The sequence below is a fragment of the Anolis sagrei genome, chromosome 1, assembly GCF_037176765.1.
Source record: "Anolis sagrei isolate rAnoSag1 chromosome 1, rAnoSag1.mat, whole genome shotgun sequence".
Classification (NCBI taxonomy): Eukaryota; Metazoa; Chordata; class Lepidosauria; order Squamata; family Dactyloidae; genus Anolis; species Anolis sagrei.
The window spans coordinates 118943803-118959399 of NC_090021.1; the positions used below are offsets into that span (position 1 = coordinate 118943803).

General features: G+C 37.7%; 1 protein-coding gene across 40 annotated transcripts in view; it reads left to right on the forward strand.

Moving 5' to 3' along the window:
- DST (dystonin) overlaps positions 1 to 15597 on the forward strand; it is a 411253-nt gene that overhangs the window by 226532 nt on the left and 169124 nt on the right. For 39 of the 40 annotated variants that reach the window (XM_060752763.2, XM_060752758.2, XM_060752766.2 and 36 more), the window contains 5 exons: positions 1328 to 1521; positions 5305 to 5467; positions 6559 to 6642; positions 7560 to 7667; positions 9089 to 9187. In XM_060752763.2, the coding sequence (XP_060608746.2) occupies positions 1328 to 1521; positions 5305 to 5467; positions 6559 to 6642; positions 7560 to 7667; positions 9089 to 9187 (648 nt within the window). Of the gene's footprint in view, positions 1 to 1327; positions 1522 to 5304; positions 5468 to 6558; positions 6643 to 7559; positions 7668 to 9088; positions 9188 to 12400; positions 15071 to 15597 lie in introns of all 40 variants that reach the window. The other variant, XM_060752785.2, reaches the window with a different exon arrangement.

Consider the following 15597-nt stretch of genomic DNA (forward strand, 5'->3'; position numbering starts at 1 on the left):
CTATTAACTGTGGAGAGAGTGATACTGTCGGCTCTGCAGAAATTCTCAGCACTTTTCAATAGCATTGACTATGGTATCCTTCTGGGCTGCCTTTCTGGGATGGGATTTGGGGCACTCTTCCTCGTTTGTTCTGGTTCTTCTTGAAGGGATGAACTTAGAAAGTGCTTCTGGGGGACTCCTATTATGGGGGTCCTTAGGGTTCTCTTTTTGTTGCCCATGGTGTTTAACATTTACATGAAACTACTTGGAAAGGTAATCTGGAGCATTGGGATTCAATGCCCCCGGTATGTACATAACACCCAACTTGGGTCTCTCTGCCCCATCTGATTCCAAGAAAGCTGTCTTGATATTGAACCAATGTCTTTTATCCCTAATGGATTGGATTGGTGAAAAGAAATTGAAACTTAATCCAAACAAGGCAGGTGATCCTGAAAGGCAGATAGGGGAATAAGGATTCTGCCTCTACCGAATGGGGTTACACTCCCCTTGAAATTTCAGGCCCACATCTTGAGTGTTTTCCTGGGCTTCACCCTGAACCTAGATTCCCAAGTTTCAACAGTGGCCAGGAGTGCATCTGCACAGCCAAAACTACTAGTGCACCAACTGTGCCCATTCTTTGAAGTGTTGTATCTGACAATGGTGTAAGTGCCTTGATTACATCCAGTTTGGACTATTGTAACACACTCTATGTGGGGCTGCCTTTGGAAACTGTTTGAAAGCTTCATGGTTCCAAAACAGTATGGCCAGAATACTCATTCGGGCCAGTAATAGGGAGCACATAACTCCTTTGTTAAAATAGCTTTCAGGGCATATTTTAAAATGCTGGTTATCTCCCCATATGAATTTGTCAAGTGTTTGAAGAATGTCAGGGCAAGGCTTTCTTCCAAACCTGCAACCACCACAGGCTCAGTTGGTGAGGACATGCTCCCACCCACTAGAATCCCTTCCATGAGAAGCTAGGCTGGCCCCCATCTCTGCTTTCCTTTCACTGGCAAGCAAAACCCTTTTGTTTAAGCAGACTTTTATTATATAAGCAGAAAACCTTCTTATTGGGACCTGTACTTCATTTATTTTAAAAACGTTTGTATGTCGTTTAAATGGTTTTTCCTGTTTAATGTGGAGAATGTAAATTGGTTTTTTTTAATGTTGCTAAGGTTTATTTAATTAAGAGATGCCTTGGGTCCCATTCTGGGAAAATGAAAGAAAGACACAAACTGGAGGTGGTAGGCCTTGCTACCATACGTTGCTGGAGGGTTTTGGGCTGGGCACACGTTAAATTGAAGAAACACAATATTATGTCTGAGATGCCATACATTTTAATTCTTAGCAATGGAGATCAGAGGTTGATGAAAAAAGAGAAGTGTTCCATGCTCTAGAAGATGAGCTCCAGAAGGCCAAAGCAATTAGTGATCAGATGTTTAAAACTCACAAGGAACGTGATCTTGACTTGGACTGGCACAAAGAGAAAGCAGATCAGTTGACTGAGAGGTGGCAAAATGTTCATTCTCAGATTGAAAACAGGTCAGTACGACTCTCTCTATCTAAACAGCATAATGAAACATTACATGGGCATGGAAAAGAAGGATCTTGGAACCTATCCCCAGCAGATACAGGGGCCATACTGGACAATGTACAATTTGCATGAAAAGAGTGATTCAGAAGGGATATTAGCAGATGTAAGGGTGGTATACTGTGTTTCCCTTTGACTTTATCCTATAGTATTCCTGCAATATACAAGTGAAGCAGTATTGTAGGCAGGCCTGGTGATATAGTTCCTTGATGGACACATTATTTGAATGATATAGAACAATGGTTCTCAACCTGTGGGTCCCCAGGTGTTTTGCTTAGAACTTCCAAAAATCCCAGCCAGTTTACCAGCTGTTAGGGTTTCTGGGAGTTGAAGGCCAAACATCTGGGGACCCACAGTTTGAGAACCACTAATATAGAAGGAAGCACCTATAGAAGAGCATGGCTACAATTTTGCACTATCCACTCCCTTGTCTTTTTGTTTACAATCTGGCCATGTTCTTCAGTAGCTTGTCATCATGGGCTATTGTGTGCTGTTTTTAATTGTTGTTTTTTATGCCATATGTTTTTATTTTATTGCACATTTATCTCGTGGTTCATTTTATGCTTTGTTTTAGGCACTTTGTGCCATCTGTAAATTGCCCCAGGTCCCCTCGGGGAGATGAGCCAGGGTACAAGAATAAAGTTTATTATTATTATTATTATTATTATTATTATTATTATTATTGCTATTATTAGCGTATTCTGCATATCTTATAACATCATTTAGATTCAGTCTGTGACATCTTGATGTTAAGGCATCCTGGATAGAGAGGCCAAGAAGGATCTTAGATTTAGACATTGGGTTCACAACAGCAGCAATTTATGGATAGATGTTCATTCCGCAGTTTTTTTCCCAGATTCAATGATGACAATTGAAACAAGAGTTTACTAGCAGTTTTTCCCAATTTGAGCCTTTGGCAAAAAGAAAGCACAAAATGTTTTGCAGAAAATAATGTCTTTGTGGTGGAGGCATGAACTGTAAAACATCATAAGATGGAAAACTATAAATCTCTTTTTAAAATCTACGCACATATGTCACAATGAAATAAGCAAAGATTTTACATTCCTCCTACATTCCACATTAGCTTTTCTTATTATTTATGGCGAAATGAAACTCTTTCCATAATTGTCTTTGCTGGCAGTCGATGATCAACACTCAGATCATAGAATCATAGAATCATAGAATCAAAGAGTTGGAAGAGACCTCATGGGCCATCCAGTCCAACCCCCTGCCAAGAAGCAGGAATATTGCATTCAAATCACCCCTGACAAATGGCCATCCAGCCTCTGCTTAAAAGCTTCCAAAGAAGGAGCCTCCACCACACTCCGGGGCAGAGAGTTCCACTGCTGAACGGCTCTCACAGTCAGGAAGTTCTTCCTCATGTTCAGATGGAATCTCCTCTCTTGTAGTTTGAAGCCATTGTTCCGCGTCCTAGTCTCCAAGGAAGCAGAAAACAAGCTTGCTCCCTTCTCCCTGTGGCTTCCTCTCACATATTTATACATGGCTATCATATCTCCTCTCAGCCTTCTCTTCTTCAGGCTAAACATGCCCAGTTCCCTAAGCCGCTCCTCATAGGACTTGTTCTCCAGACCCTTGATCATTTTAGTCGCCCTCCTCTGGACACATTCCAGCTTGTCAATATCTCTCTTGAATTTGCTTTAGTGTTAAAAGCAACAGATTTTGTGTTGACTGCAGCTTGTAAGTGAAAACAGACTGTTCTCTGCCAATGTCTGTTAATGACATCAGTAGACAATAACAACATTTAGCTAGCTACAAAAAGCCTAAATCACAACTCTATAAATCTAGTCACTGGACCTTTTTGTCAACAATTAGTTATTATATTTTTCTTCTAACTCAGATTTGAAAGATGCAGTGCAAAGAGGTTTATTTAATACAGAAACAAATGGCAGATAAAGGTTTAGCTTTGTATCTGAGTATGTGAATAAGATATGTGAGTATGTGAATATAAATATAGATAACAGATAAATATATATCTGTGTACAAAAATGTGTACACATTTGTGAGAAATTTCCCAAAAAATTGAGCACATGTCTTAAAATAAGTATTTCCCTGTTGCCATTGCCTTATCTAAAAATTGATTTGCAGTTAAATAAGTTTGGAGAATTGGATGTAAAAATTATTTCTGAGAGATGGCAGCCCTCTGGTGGACACATCAAGCAGTGTCTGTTGTCTAAAAAACACTGGATCTTTAGACTTATAAGCTAAAGTATCATAGCTGAGATGATGATGATGATGATGATTATTATTATTATTAGCAGCAGCAGCAGCAGCAGCAGCAGTAGTAATATACTCTGCTTTCCCTCTGCCAAAGAAGACTTATAGCAGCTAACATTAAAAGACTTTTTTCATGACAGGAGTGACTTGACAAACTGCAAGTTGCATCTGGTGTGAGAGAATTGGCCGTCTGCAAGGATGTTGCCCAGGGGATGCCCGGATGTTTTACCATCCTGTGGGAGGCTTCCCTCATGTCCCTGCATGAGAAGCTGGAGCTGACAGATGGGAGCTCACTCCTCTCCCCGGATCTGAACTGCTGACCTAAAGGATTTAACCCATTGCGCCACCGGAGGCTCCTAAAAACCATGACAACGTGTGAATTAAAACAAATATACATTAAAATAGAATTAAACATAGAAATATTAAAAATACGGTTAAAGCCAATATAACCATTTAACAAATATACTAAACTACTGTACATAAAATGCAGCACCCTCTGGATTGATCTTAAAGAGTACAGTTGCAAATCTATGCTAATTTCATTCTGAAATGAGGGAATGAATCATTTCAAATGTTTCTCCCCACAAGATGAGCTCAAAAGCATTTAAAAGCTTTTCCAGATTTTGGGGGCATTTAAAAGAAAGTTTCATGAAGGTTTTGTGTGCTAAATTGGTGTTTTTGTCTATAATATTAAAAAGGACTTGAACTGCCCACCAAAATAGGAATTTCAGATCTCATTTTTTGTCATGAACTTCCGGGTTGGTTTTAGGGGGACCATTCTCAGCCTCAGTCTCTTCCGTTCATCCTTTACACTATTAGAAATAATAGCATCAATTTCTTTTTCAGAATTGGTGGGAGAATAGCACGGATAAAGCATATGGGAATGTTGAAAATGCTGTGCAAATATCTTGGTGGTTATCTGCCTTCAGGTTGACTCAACCTCATGGTGACCATACTCTACGTTTTTTCATAGAGGGATTGCCTTCCTCTAAGGTAGTGGTTCTCAACCTGTGGGTCCCCAGGTGTTTTGGCCTACAACTCCCAGAAATCCCAGCCAGTTTACCAACTGTTAGGATTACTGGGAGTTGAAGGTCAAAACATCTGGGGACCTATAGGTGGTGAACCACTGCTTTAAGGACCTTTCTACACTGCCTATATCCCATGTTTTGATCCCAGATTATTGGCTTATTCCAGATTATATGGGAGAGGAGATTCATATAATCCAGTTCAAAGCAGATAATATGGGATCAGATTTTGGGATATAGAGCAGTGTAGATCAAGCCTAAGTCTGTGATAGGAGGACTTGCCCAAGGTCACCCAGTGGATTTTCATGGCTGAACAGAGATTTAAACCCCGATTTCCTTGATTTGTACTTTAATACTCAGATAGCTACACCACACTGGTTATTGTGCAAATATATACTGTTCTATTTTCTTTAGTTGAATATTACTGCTTGATTGTTTTTGTCACTGGAACTGTTTACTCTCCAAATCCCCCAGGTTGCATGACTTAGAGGGGATCAGTAAGTCACTGAAGTACTACAGGGATACTTACGGTGCACTCGATAATTGGATTAAGCAAGTTGAAGAAACTCAGCAAAAGTTTCAGGAAAACCCTCCTCAGAACAGCAGAGCCCTGGCTAAACAGCTAAACCAGCAGAAGGTACAAGATGGAGATCCTGTTCTAGGACATAGATTAATTAATGCTCATCTACTTCCATGGATTTGGGTAGGGATGGGGGCACAGCAGCCTTTTAGAGCAGGGCTTCTTATACCTTTTCCATTTTTAATGACCCCTTTCAGTGTGAGAAATTGTTACATGACTCCAAGTATATAGGTATATAAAATATTTACTGATAACAAAGCAGCATTTTTTTAGGCTTGCTAAATAGACTGATTTTCATTTTTATAAAGAATAGCGTAAGCATTTTCTTCAGAGTCTAGTGCAAAAACTGCTCATTGTTGCTAACAGATTTCTGTAAATGTCTATGTGGTGTTCAGAAACCTTTTCCTGTTGCCAATTTTTTCATGACCCCAACATTGGGGGTGCAGTTATCCATTGCATTGCAACTGGGGGTCTATTTGGGAACCCATTCATCTAATTTTCTACACTCCAGCTTAGTTCAGTGGAAAAAAATAACTGAGATTTTTTTTATCATGTCAGAAGCGACTTGAGAACATACTGCAAGTTGCTTCTGGTGCGAGAGAATTGGCTGTCTACAAATACATTGCCTAGGGGATGCCAATCCTGTGGGAGGCTTCTCTCATGTTCCCGCATGGGAAACTGAGGTTGACAGACAGGTGCTCACCCCATCTTGCGGATTCAAACCATTGACCTTCAGGTCAGCGGTTCAGCCAGTAAAAGGGTTTAACCCATTGTGCCACTGTGGCTCTAATAACTCAGATAATCATAAATGACTTCATTTCAATTAGTAAATGTTCTATGGAAATGTCTGAATACATTTCTGAGACAGATCTATGCTGTTAATAAATCTCTTACCATGTCTTCATTAATACAGTTGTTAGGCTGCAAGTCCCAGCACCCTTGTCAGCATAGTCAATAGTGAGGAATGATGGGAGTTCCCATCCAACAGTTTTTCAAAGTTCATGTTTCCCACTCTTGTATTTATAGGGCCCCTGATTTCTTTTCCTTACCGAGATAAAGAATACTTCATAAGGAAAATGTCTGCCTATAAAATGGGCAAAAATGCTGTATTGTTATTGTGATATATTAAAATATTTGTTTCTTTACAGATGCTAATAGCTGACATAGAGATGAAACAGAACAAATTAGATGAATGTCAGAAGTACTCAGAGCAGTATTCTACTACTGTAAAGGTAAAGCTCTGTCTGTGCTGATTCACTGTGCAAATGTGAGCATTGCTCTGTTCAGGGCAGTAGTTCCCAACCTTTTTTTTTTTTTTTTTTTTGACCAGGGACCACTTGAACAGGGACCACTCTGACCAGGGATTACTCTCCAGCATTAGTCCTAAAAGGGTTACTATTCTGTTTTTGATCAACTTTAGATTTGGTTTAGTTATTTAGGGTGCTGATTCGGAAAATTGCACTGGATAAATTACATCAGCTTTAGTTTCTGATACAGAACATATGACATCCAGTAGCTTCCATCTGCTCGCCCACAGAAAATCATATTTAATAATCTAGAGCTGATGTGGTAACAGTAATTTTTCGTGGGTAGTCAGCTTCTCCCCTCCTGACATGTCCGTTACCTCAGCACTATAAGAGAGTTTTGCGAGAGCAGTCACTCTTGTTGCCTCATAGTTTTGAGGCAACGGTGTAGTAATAATGGTGAGGCCATGGACAATATTTCCGTTCTTACGGACCACTGGTGGTCCACAGACCACAGGTTGGGAACCACTGGTTCAAGGAATGGCAGCATTCATTTTGTTATTCTTGAAACAGCAATCTGTATATAGAAACAAGAAATGTTTGTGTGATATTTGAAGATCACTGTGGTCTATGACATAATCTTTGTCTATAGCGACTTCCATTACTCTGTACAAATGGATTTCAGGGGGCGTTTTTGACATGGTTTCTAAGCACCCAATCCCTCTACTCTTCCAAGTTAAAATTCTACATGTTGCTAAAACAGCATGCCATAACTCATTTGTTCTCCAATAATGTAAGCCAAATAGATGTCACAAGGAAGCTAAACTACACTAATGTTATAGCTCTAAAGATTATACCATAAAACAAATAGTTTACAGCTTTTGTATTGTATTTGTCTTCTACAGGATTATGAATTACAGACAATGACATACAGAGCCATGGTTGACTCTCAGCAAAAATCTCCTGTGAAACGCCGAAGAATGCAGAGTTCCTCCGATTTTATTATTCAGGAGGTAGTTTTGTTTATTTGCAGGTCGGCTTTTGGGGATCAATTCCTCACAAGGCAGCTTACATAACAAAACATCAAAAATTTAGGTGAAATGTAAAAATCTAAATCAATCAATCATTTCCTTAATACCCACACCCAAGTGATTATTATAAAGAATAATATTAATAATAACAGCAACAGTAATATAGTTGTGTCAGAATGTGGTACTCCTAACAACAATGGTAGCATTTATCAACTGTGGGATTCATGAATTAGTTGATCATTGCCTAAAGTAGAAATGCAATTATATTATTGTTTAATGGGAATAGACTAATAAGAAATAGTAGCCACCAGACAGAGAGTGGGAAGAGCGTAAGTTTTCTTTATATATAATTATGTAGTTTAGTTTTAGTGTATAGCATGCAGTTGTGTAGTTTTCATAGTTTTATATATCTAAAGCACTTATTTATGTGTTTGGTTTTGTATTTTTCTTGAAAAAAAATTTTTTTAAATGTGATAGTTCAGCAGAAGAACAGATAAGCTAGATTTAACATGTGACAGAATAAAGGCTGAAAAGAAGCATTATGGCAACGCTTGCCAAACTAGTTAATAATAGCTACTTTCCCTTTAATGAACTTGGCCTTCATTAGCTGCTCCCTGACACTGGGAGAACTGTAATCAAAACACCAGAATCAGACACTTTTGCTTCCTTTCCCCACACCATAATACCTTCTATGCTATGACTATAGCTTAGAATAAAACTTTTATTAGTTCAATTTCATTTTTTTTTCCTTTGAAAGTTTTAAAGTAATTTTATGACAAGTTTAGGGTAAATGTGAACAAATACAATAGTAACTGTCTATGTTTCTTATCTTGTGGGATCAGTCAAGATACCTCTGGTACACAGTACATCTAAAAACATTTCTAACTTCCTAACATTGGTTTTTAGAAATGGTTAAAGCTGCTTTGTTTTATGTGGCAATTGAGTACAATTTCAACAACCGTGATTAATTGATCCTTCCTCTTTTATTCCTGAGAAACATCTCTATACATTCTTTTCCCAGAGCAAAGAAATGTCAACTCTCTTAGCTAACACCCTATTTGTTACATTGAATATTTGAAAGATCTGTTTTCCTTAGGTGCATACTTATATTGTGATTCATATATTATTACTCACAAAAACACACAAATGCATTGTTGAAGTCTGGGCCTGGCTCTCCTGCATCCGCTCCTACCTCCCAGAAAGCATTGTGCATTACTCTTTTTTATTATTTATTTATTCATTTATTTCAAACATTTGTACCCCGCCCTTCTCAACCCCCGAGGAGGGACTATATGTATATACACACACACCTTTAATATATTTTTAATACACACACACACATATATATCCACACTGCATTTTAATTCTGCCTGATTAGTACCATTCCTTGTGTTTTATTTCAGTTTATGGATTTACGAACACGCTATACAGCTTTGATGACCTTGATGACTCAGTATATAAAATTTGCAGGTGACTCTCTGAAAAGGCTGGAGGAGGAAGAGGTATGTCAAAATATTGTCCAAGATCAATAACACAATAAGCTAGAAAGTTAAAGTACATGATGGATGTTGTGTAAATGGTTCGAGTTACATATGATTCTAATAGGGGTCATGTATTGTTTATGAGCACATTAGCAAAGCTGACATGAAAACTCCTCTACTTCACAGATTGCCTTATTGGTTGTACAGCTCTATTGCTAACTTTGTCTTTCAAGATCCTGAATCTTTATGAGCTTCTCTAAGGTGCAGAAAATCTGTAAAGGTCCATTAAAATTGGTCTCATTCCTCACTTCTACTGTAACTTCAAAGTTACAGAAGGAATTTATTGGTGTGGTTTTTATAATAAGCTTTCATTGCTTTCAAGAATTTCTAATTTCCTTCTCCATATTTCTTTCTAATCTTGCAGTTTGTTAATGGAGTTAGATCTCTGCTGTTTTAATTTGAGAATTCAGTGAGTCACCTTTACGATCAAACTCTATCATATAATTTGGGCGAGTGGGCAACTTCATCTAAGGTGGAAACTAAGGCATCATGTAATACAGTTTTGGGGTGGGGGGTGGGTGGGATTAGAACAACGGCCTCAGCAGAAAGGCAGATGAATGCTTCTAACCAAAAGGTTGTTTAGTTTCTAAGTGAAAAATAATAGAAATTCAGTTTATACAAAGTCAAAAAAGTATATGTATGGATTAAAATAAAACTCTGGATTCAGAATTGTTACATTCAAATAATAGTGATATAATTCCATCTAGTTGTTAACACAAAATAAGAGGGGGATAATTAATTGACCATGAAACATGAAAATTTTACCAATGGGTTTGACACAGAATAGTCTCTTTGATTTACTCATATTGTTCATTCGTGTTCACACAGAAAATGTAGAGAATGAAATATATCTTTGTTACAAAAAAGGATTTTTTTACTAATTGTGTCAAGCCTGTTAAAAGGGTCAATGGAAAAGATGAAGACAGTTTCAGTTGTTTAATTCGTGTTTCGTTTGTTTCATTTGAATTGCACAAAACAGTACACCCTCTCTGGTACGAAAATATCAGTGAAACAAAAGGAAAATAGGAATGGTAACTTTGGTCACCTGATTTTCGGTGCTCGGCTACAGGCCCTGGCAGGTGCTGGTGCTTCAGGCCTGCATGCCACAGACACACACACACTTTCCAATCACTGAGTCAGAGATGTTCGGCCCTTGGCTGCAGGCCCTGGTGTGTTTGGCGTGCAGGTCCAGAAAGCACCCATGCATGCCAGTACTTTAAACTGAGGGGAAAGAGAGCGTGAGAAGCCTGCCCATTGCCACCAATGGGATGAAAATATTAAGTTTTTTTAGACCTGGGATGAAAAAGCTCATTTCTAAAGGCACCCATTTTGGGGAGAGGCGCTCAAAAACGAAAATGGGTGTTACAAATGAAATAAAAATGGACAATGATTCTATACATATGCATAAGACTAATAGTAATACCTACTGTAGATGTACATTTATATCAGTACTGTTGGTAGAAGAATGAACTCTCTTGAGAAAGGTAGCAATCAACAACTCGGGATTCAGACAAAGGAAAGAAAAAGACAGGCAAGTGTAACTAAACACATAAAAAAACTTTTTGTTGCCAATATTGATTCCACTTTTGGATAGTAATTTACTACAGGGTTAGTTAAATTTATTTGTTTTTGATTATAAACAACATTGTAATGTTGAGTGTTAAAGTGTTGTTGTACTTTAAAACTAGTTCAATAAATATTTTATTTAAAGTTTACAACACAAATACTTCAGAGCTACTCAAAGAAAGTAATGGTCTTAGATTGAGAAAGGATTTAAAGAAGACAAAATAGGGAAGCACAGGAACTAATGAACGACTCTTGGAAGTAAGGATGAACAAGAAAAGGCAGGCCAAGAGGAAGAGAGAACAGAAAGAAAGAGGTATACAAGTTACATTCAAAATCAGATCAAATCAATATTATACAAATGAATATTATTACAGAATTACTTCTAATCATGACTAAAAGCAATTAATGTATCTTATGGGAGAGGGGAATTGATTTGTCTGAATTTTCATTCATCTTTCTATGGGTTGAATTCAGAATTAGTTGTACTTGAAGGAGATCAGCTAAACTGAATTGGTTTTGAGTAGTTATAGCTAAACCATATTGCATTAATTTCTGTTGATGTACTTTCAAGGTAACTAAGTCTTAATCCCATTCACGATGTTATCTCTGATCTATGCTGCCCATCAGGATGAATGAAGTACAAGTAGAATTCTCACTCTGAAATTTTAATATTTTTCCAAGAATCTCGTCCCAAATTTGATTGATTGAAACACACACATTTCACCTTTTTTGTGGGATTTCAAGAAGGTTTGCTGATACACAGTTATACTAATTATGTCACAAAGACTTCAATTAAATCTATGTCTTGATTTGGTGTTGGAAAGAAATTAACACTGGTGTCAATCAAAACTCCCAATTAGGAGGCAGTCCACCACTGGGGTCCTACATGTTGTATTAACATCTTGAGAGATTGGTTCAACCATGGCATCACATGGGTGTTTCTATTAGAATTAGTTTGAAAAACACAACAAAAAAGCAATAGCATTGTTGTAGATTGGGGAATTACAACAAAATGTAGGTTTTTTTTTAAAAAAAAGAAAACCTACTGCCTTTCATTTTAGAAGGATCTAAGTCTTACTTTTGTTCTATGTTAAAAAAAGAGTCAGAATGAGACCTTATTACAATAGTCTGAATAGTTATTATTCTTGAAGGACATGAGTAATCTTTTGTTGTATAAAGGCAATATATCCATGTCACTCTTTTCTCAACTCACCATAAATATTGGAAGTGCTCTATTCTTGCATTGTATCTTTTACTGAGAACTTCTCCTGTAACTGTGAAGCAAGGTCACATGCAAGCAAGCTTCTAGGCATTGTCTTCAAACATGAAACAAATGTTGTTTGGTGAACTGAGGGGTTCTTCTGTAGGACTTCATTTGGTGAATGCCTTTGTGCAGCTTTCTCTTTGCTCTAACTAGTGGTGGCTTTCTGAAGGTGACGGTTGTGGTGGTGGGAAGCACATGATCTGTGCTGCTGAGATGCTGTAGCTTCAGTTTGTAAGTATCTGCACCCATACATTAACATTGCAATCTATTTCTAATTTCTTATTTACCTTTATTTAAAAAAGAATATATTGTAAAGCTTTTTATGTCTTATTTTTCCTCCCCAGAACCTAAAGAATAAGGAGGCACTTGTCCGGGTGGAATATTCTGATCTAGAACAGCAACAAAAAGCAGTAGTGAATGAAAATCGGAAACTGATGGAAAGGATAAATGAACTTGAAGAGATGTTAGCAGAACTGAGGAGACAGAAGTTCCAGCTGGAAGAAGAACTCCCAAAAGCAAAGGAAGAGGCAGAAAAAGAAATGAAGAGACTGCAAAAGAAAATAGAGGAGATTTCTCTTCAGAAAAGCAAGGCTGAACAAGAGACAAAACGATACCGCATAGAACTGGATGATGTTGTTCAGCAGAAGGAAGCTGCAGAGGAGGAATTGGAACGTGTGAAACAGCTCACCTTGAAAGCTGAGGCTCAAAGAAGTATTGTTGAAGAAAACCTCAGAGCTTTCAGGATTCAGCTAGAGGACAGTGACAGGGTTAGAAAGACCTTTGAAGACCACTTAAGAAAGAAAGACACCAATCTCCAAGACTTGGAGCAGCAAAAGAAAGCATTAATGGAAGAGCTGAAGAAGAAAACTGCAGAAGAGGAAAAGCTTATGAAACTAATTAAGGAAATGGAACGGGACCTTGAGTTGCAAGGTAGCCTAGGGAAGAGCAAGTTCAGAGAAAAGGAAATAACAGAAGTTAGAAGGCAAATTACTTTAATAGGAAGAGAAACCTTATTAACAGGCTCAGACATTTTCAGAGAAAAGCAAGAAATAAAGACTATAGATGAATACCAGCAGCTGGTTGATGAGCTAATGTCTGCCAACAAAAAGTCTGAAAAAATAATTAAAGATTTAAAATATGAGCTGAATGAACTTGAACTACAAAATGCATCCTCTGAAGAAAAGGCTCGCTTACTTAAAGAAAAACTAGATGAGGCCAATAATTCTCTCCGGTATCTTAAGATAGAGATGGATCAGAAAGAACTGGCAGAGCAAAGATACTTGGAGCAGTTGAAAGAACTTGATAGGCAATTGCAGAAGACCACATGCAAAGCTGAAGAGGTCATGCAAGAGGTCATGGATCTCAAAAAAATAAACATGAAATATCAGGAAGAACTGAAGTCACTTCAGAAAGAAAAGGCACAGTTAAAGAGGGAGCTGGAAGAGCTGGCTAGAGCACACACACACAATGAGATTACTATTCAACAATTAAATGTGCAAATCAGTTCTCTCCAGCAAGAAAAAATGGTTGCTGAGCAGAGAACTATTTCGCTTAAAGGGGAAGCAAGCAACCTGCAAGAACAATTTAGAAAGATGCAAGAACAATTGCTTCAAAAGACAAGAGAAGAAAAAGAAAGCCAGTTCAATATCCAAAGGTTGAAAGATGATTTAGCTGATAGTAAGCACATGGTAGAAAAATTAAAGCAAAAGGTTGAAGAGCTTACCAGATTGAATAGTGACACCAAAATAATGATGACTGAAGTGCGGACCGAGTCAGAGAAGGTAATTGTCGAGAGACAAATTATTGACAGGAAAAACGATGAATTAAAAGCTTTGATTGAGAGCTTCAAAGAGCAGCTACGTGTCACAAATGAAGAACTGCACAAACAGATAATAATTGAACAAGAGCACTTGGACAAAATCAAGAGACTGGAAGATGAGTTAATAAAGGCAAAAGATTTGGCCAATGACTTTAAACAGAAATGTGATAGGGAGAATGCTTATAACATGAATGCTGAGATGGAAATAAGGAACTTGAGTAGCCAGCTGAATACATTTACCATGGAAATAAAGATGTGTGAGCAGAAAATTCAGCAGCAGCAGGCCTATATTCAGGAACTGAATAGCAAGATGAAGAAACAGCAAGATGATTTCCACCAGAAGACTTTGGATGAACAGATGGCACGCAAAAAGATAGCCTTGCTTCAAGAAGAATCAATTAAATTCAAGCATTCTGCAGAAGAGTTTAAGAAGAAATTTGAAAAGCTCTTGGAATCCCACAACATTGCCGAAAATGACATTTCTGGAATAAAGATGGAATGCATTACTCTGCAGCAAGAAAGGCACATGGCCCAGGAAAATATTAGAATGTATAAGATTCAGATTGAAGATCTGCAAGACAGACTTCAGAAATGTCGTGAGCAAATACAACAAGGAAAGCATGCTGAAACGGAATATTTGCATAAGTACCGCAAGCTTGAAGAAGAATTACATATTCAGAAACGTACAATCGAGAACTTGAAACACCAAATGGATATGCAGAAAAGAGAGCACTGCAATCAGTTACGTATGTTTCAGAATGAGATCAACAAAAAGAACATACAGTTAGACTTTGGGTGGAAAGGCAATGGATTTAGTTACATGGGAGACACTTCCCCAAGAGAGTTTGAGAAACTTAACTTGTGCACTACGACTTCTCCTTTATTAAGAAGACGACAAATTGAGATTAGTAGTCCAGGTTGTAAAACCGAACAGCTGGTTGCTACCAGCTCATTGCCACGAGAGAAGTCATATCAGCTGTCTGGAATAACAAACTCACTAGAAAATGGAGTGAGCCAACAATCCTATGCTGAATATGTTTCTCAGACAAGTACACAGCTTGAGATAACCATTGATAAAAATAACCCTCTCACAAGAGTATCAGAAGTGGATAAATTGAGAGACAGCAAATTCCTCAGTTCAAGGCACGAAGATGGTTATGAATTGGGATTAGGGAAACATCTTCATCCTTTGGAGGTACATTCTCCAATTTAATACTGAAGTCTTTCCTCCTGCTTTCTGTCCTTTAGTATTCTTTCATGCTTTTTTGTTCTAATTTTTGTTTTCTTCTTACCTGATAAAATATTTTAAATACTAAACAATACATTGTCCCTTGCAGGCATTTTAAAAATAGTTAGATCCTACTACTTATGACATTGTGACTTGAGTGTCACTGACTGGCTTAAGTATTTAACATGTGAACTTTACAGTAGGTTAGCATGCTCGGTTTGTGGTGTTGTCCATGAACTAAAGAACAGTCATATATAGCCCAAAGATTATCATTAAAATTGCACTACACGTATATAGACGTACACAAATCAAGATGACCAGATTTGTATGATATATTTACAGGTTATTCCTGCAGCCACGTATTGCTGTATATTATCAAAAGACTGCTCCTGTTTAGAAACATTTTTTCCAGCAGCTTATCCCATTCTTATCCCCTTTCTTTTTATAATTGATAGCTATGGAACATGCTTAGCCTTCAGGATGGTTTTTGAGAT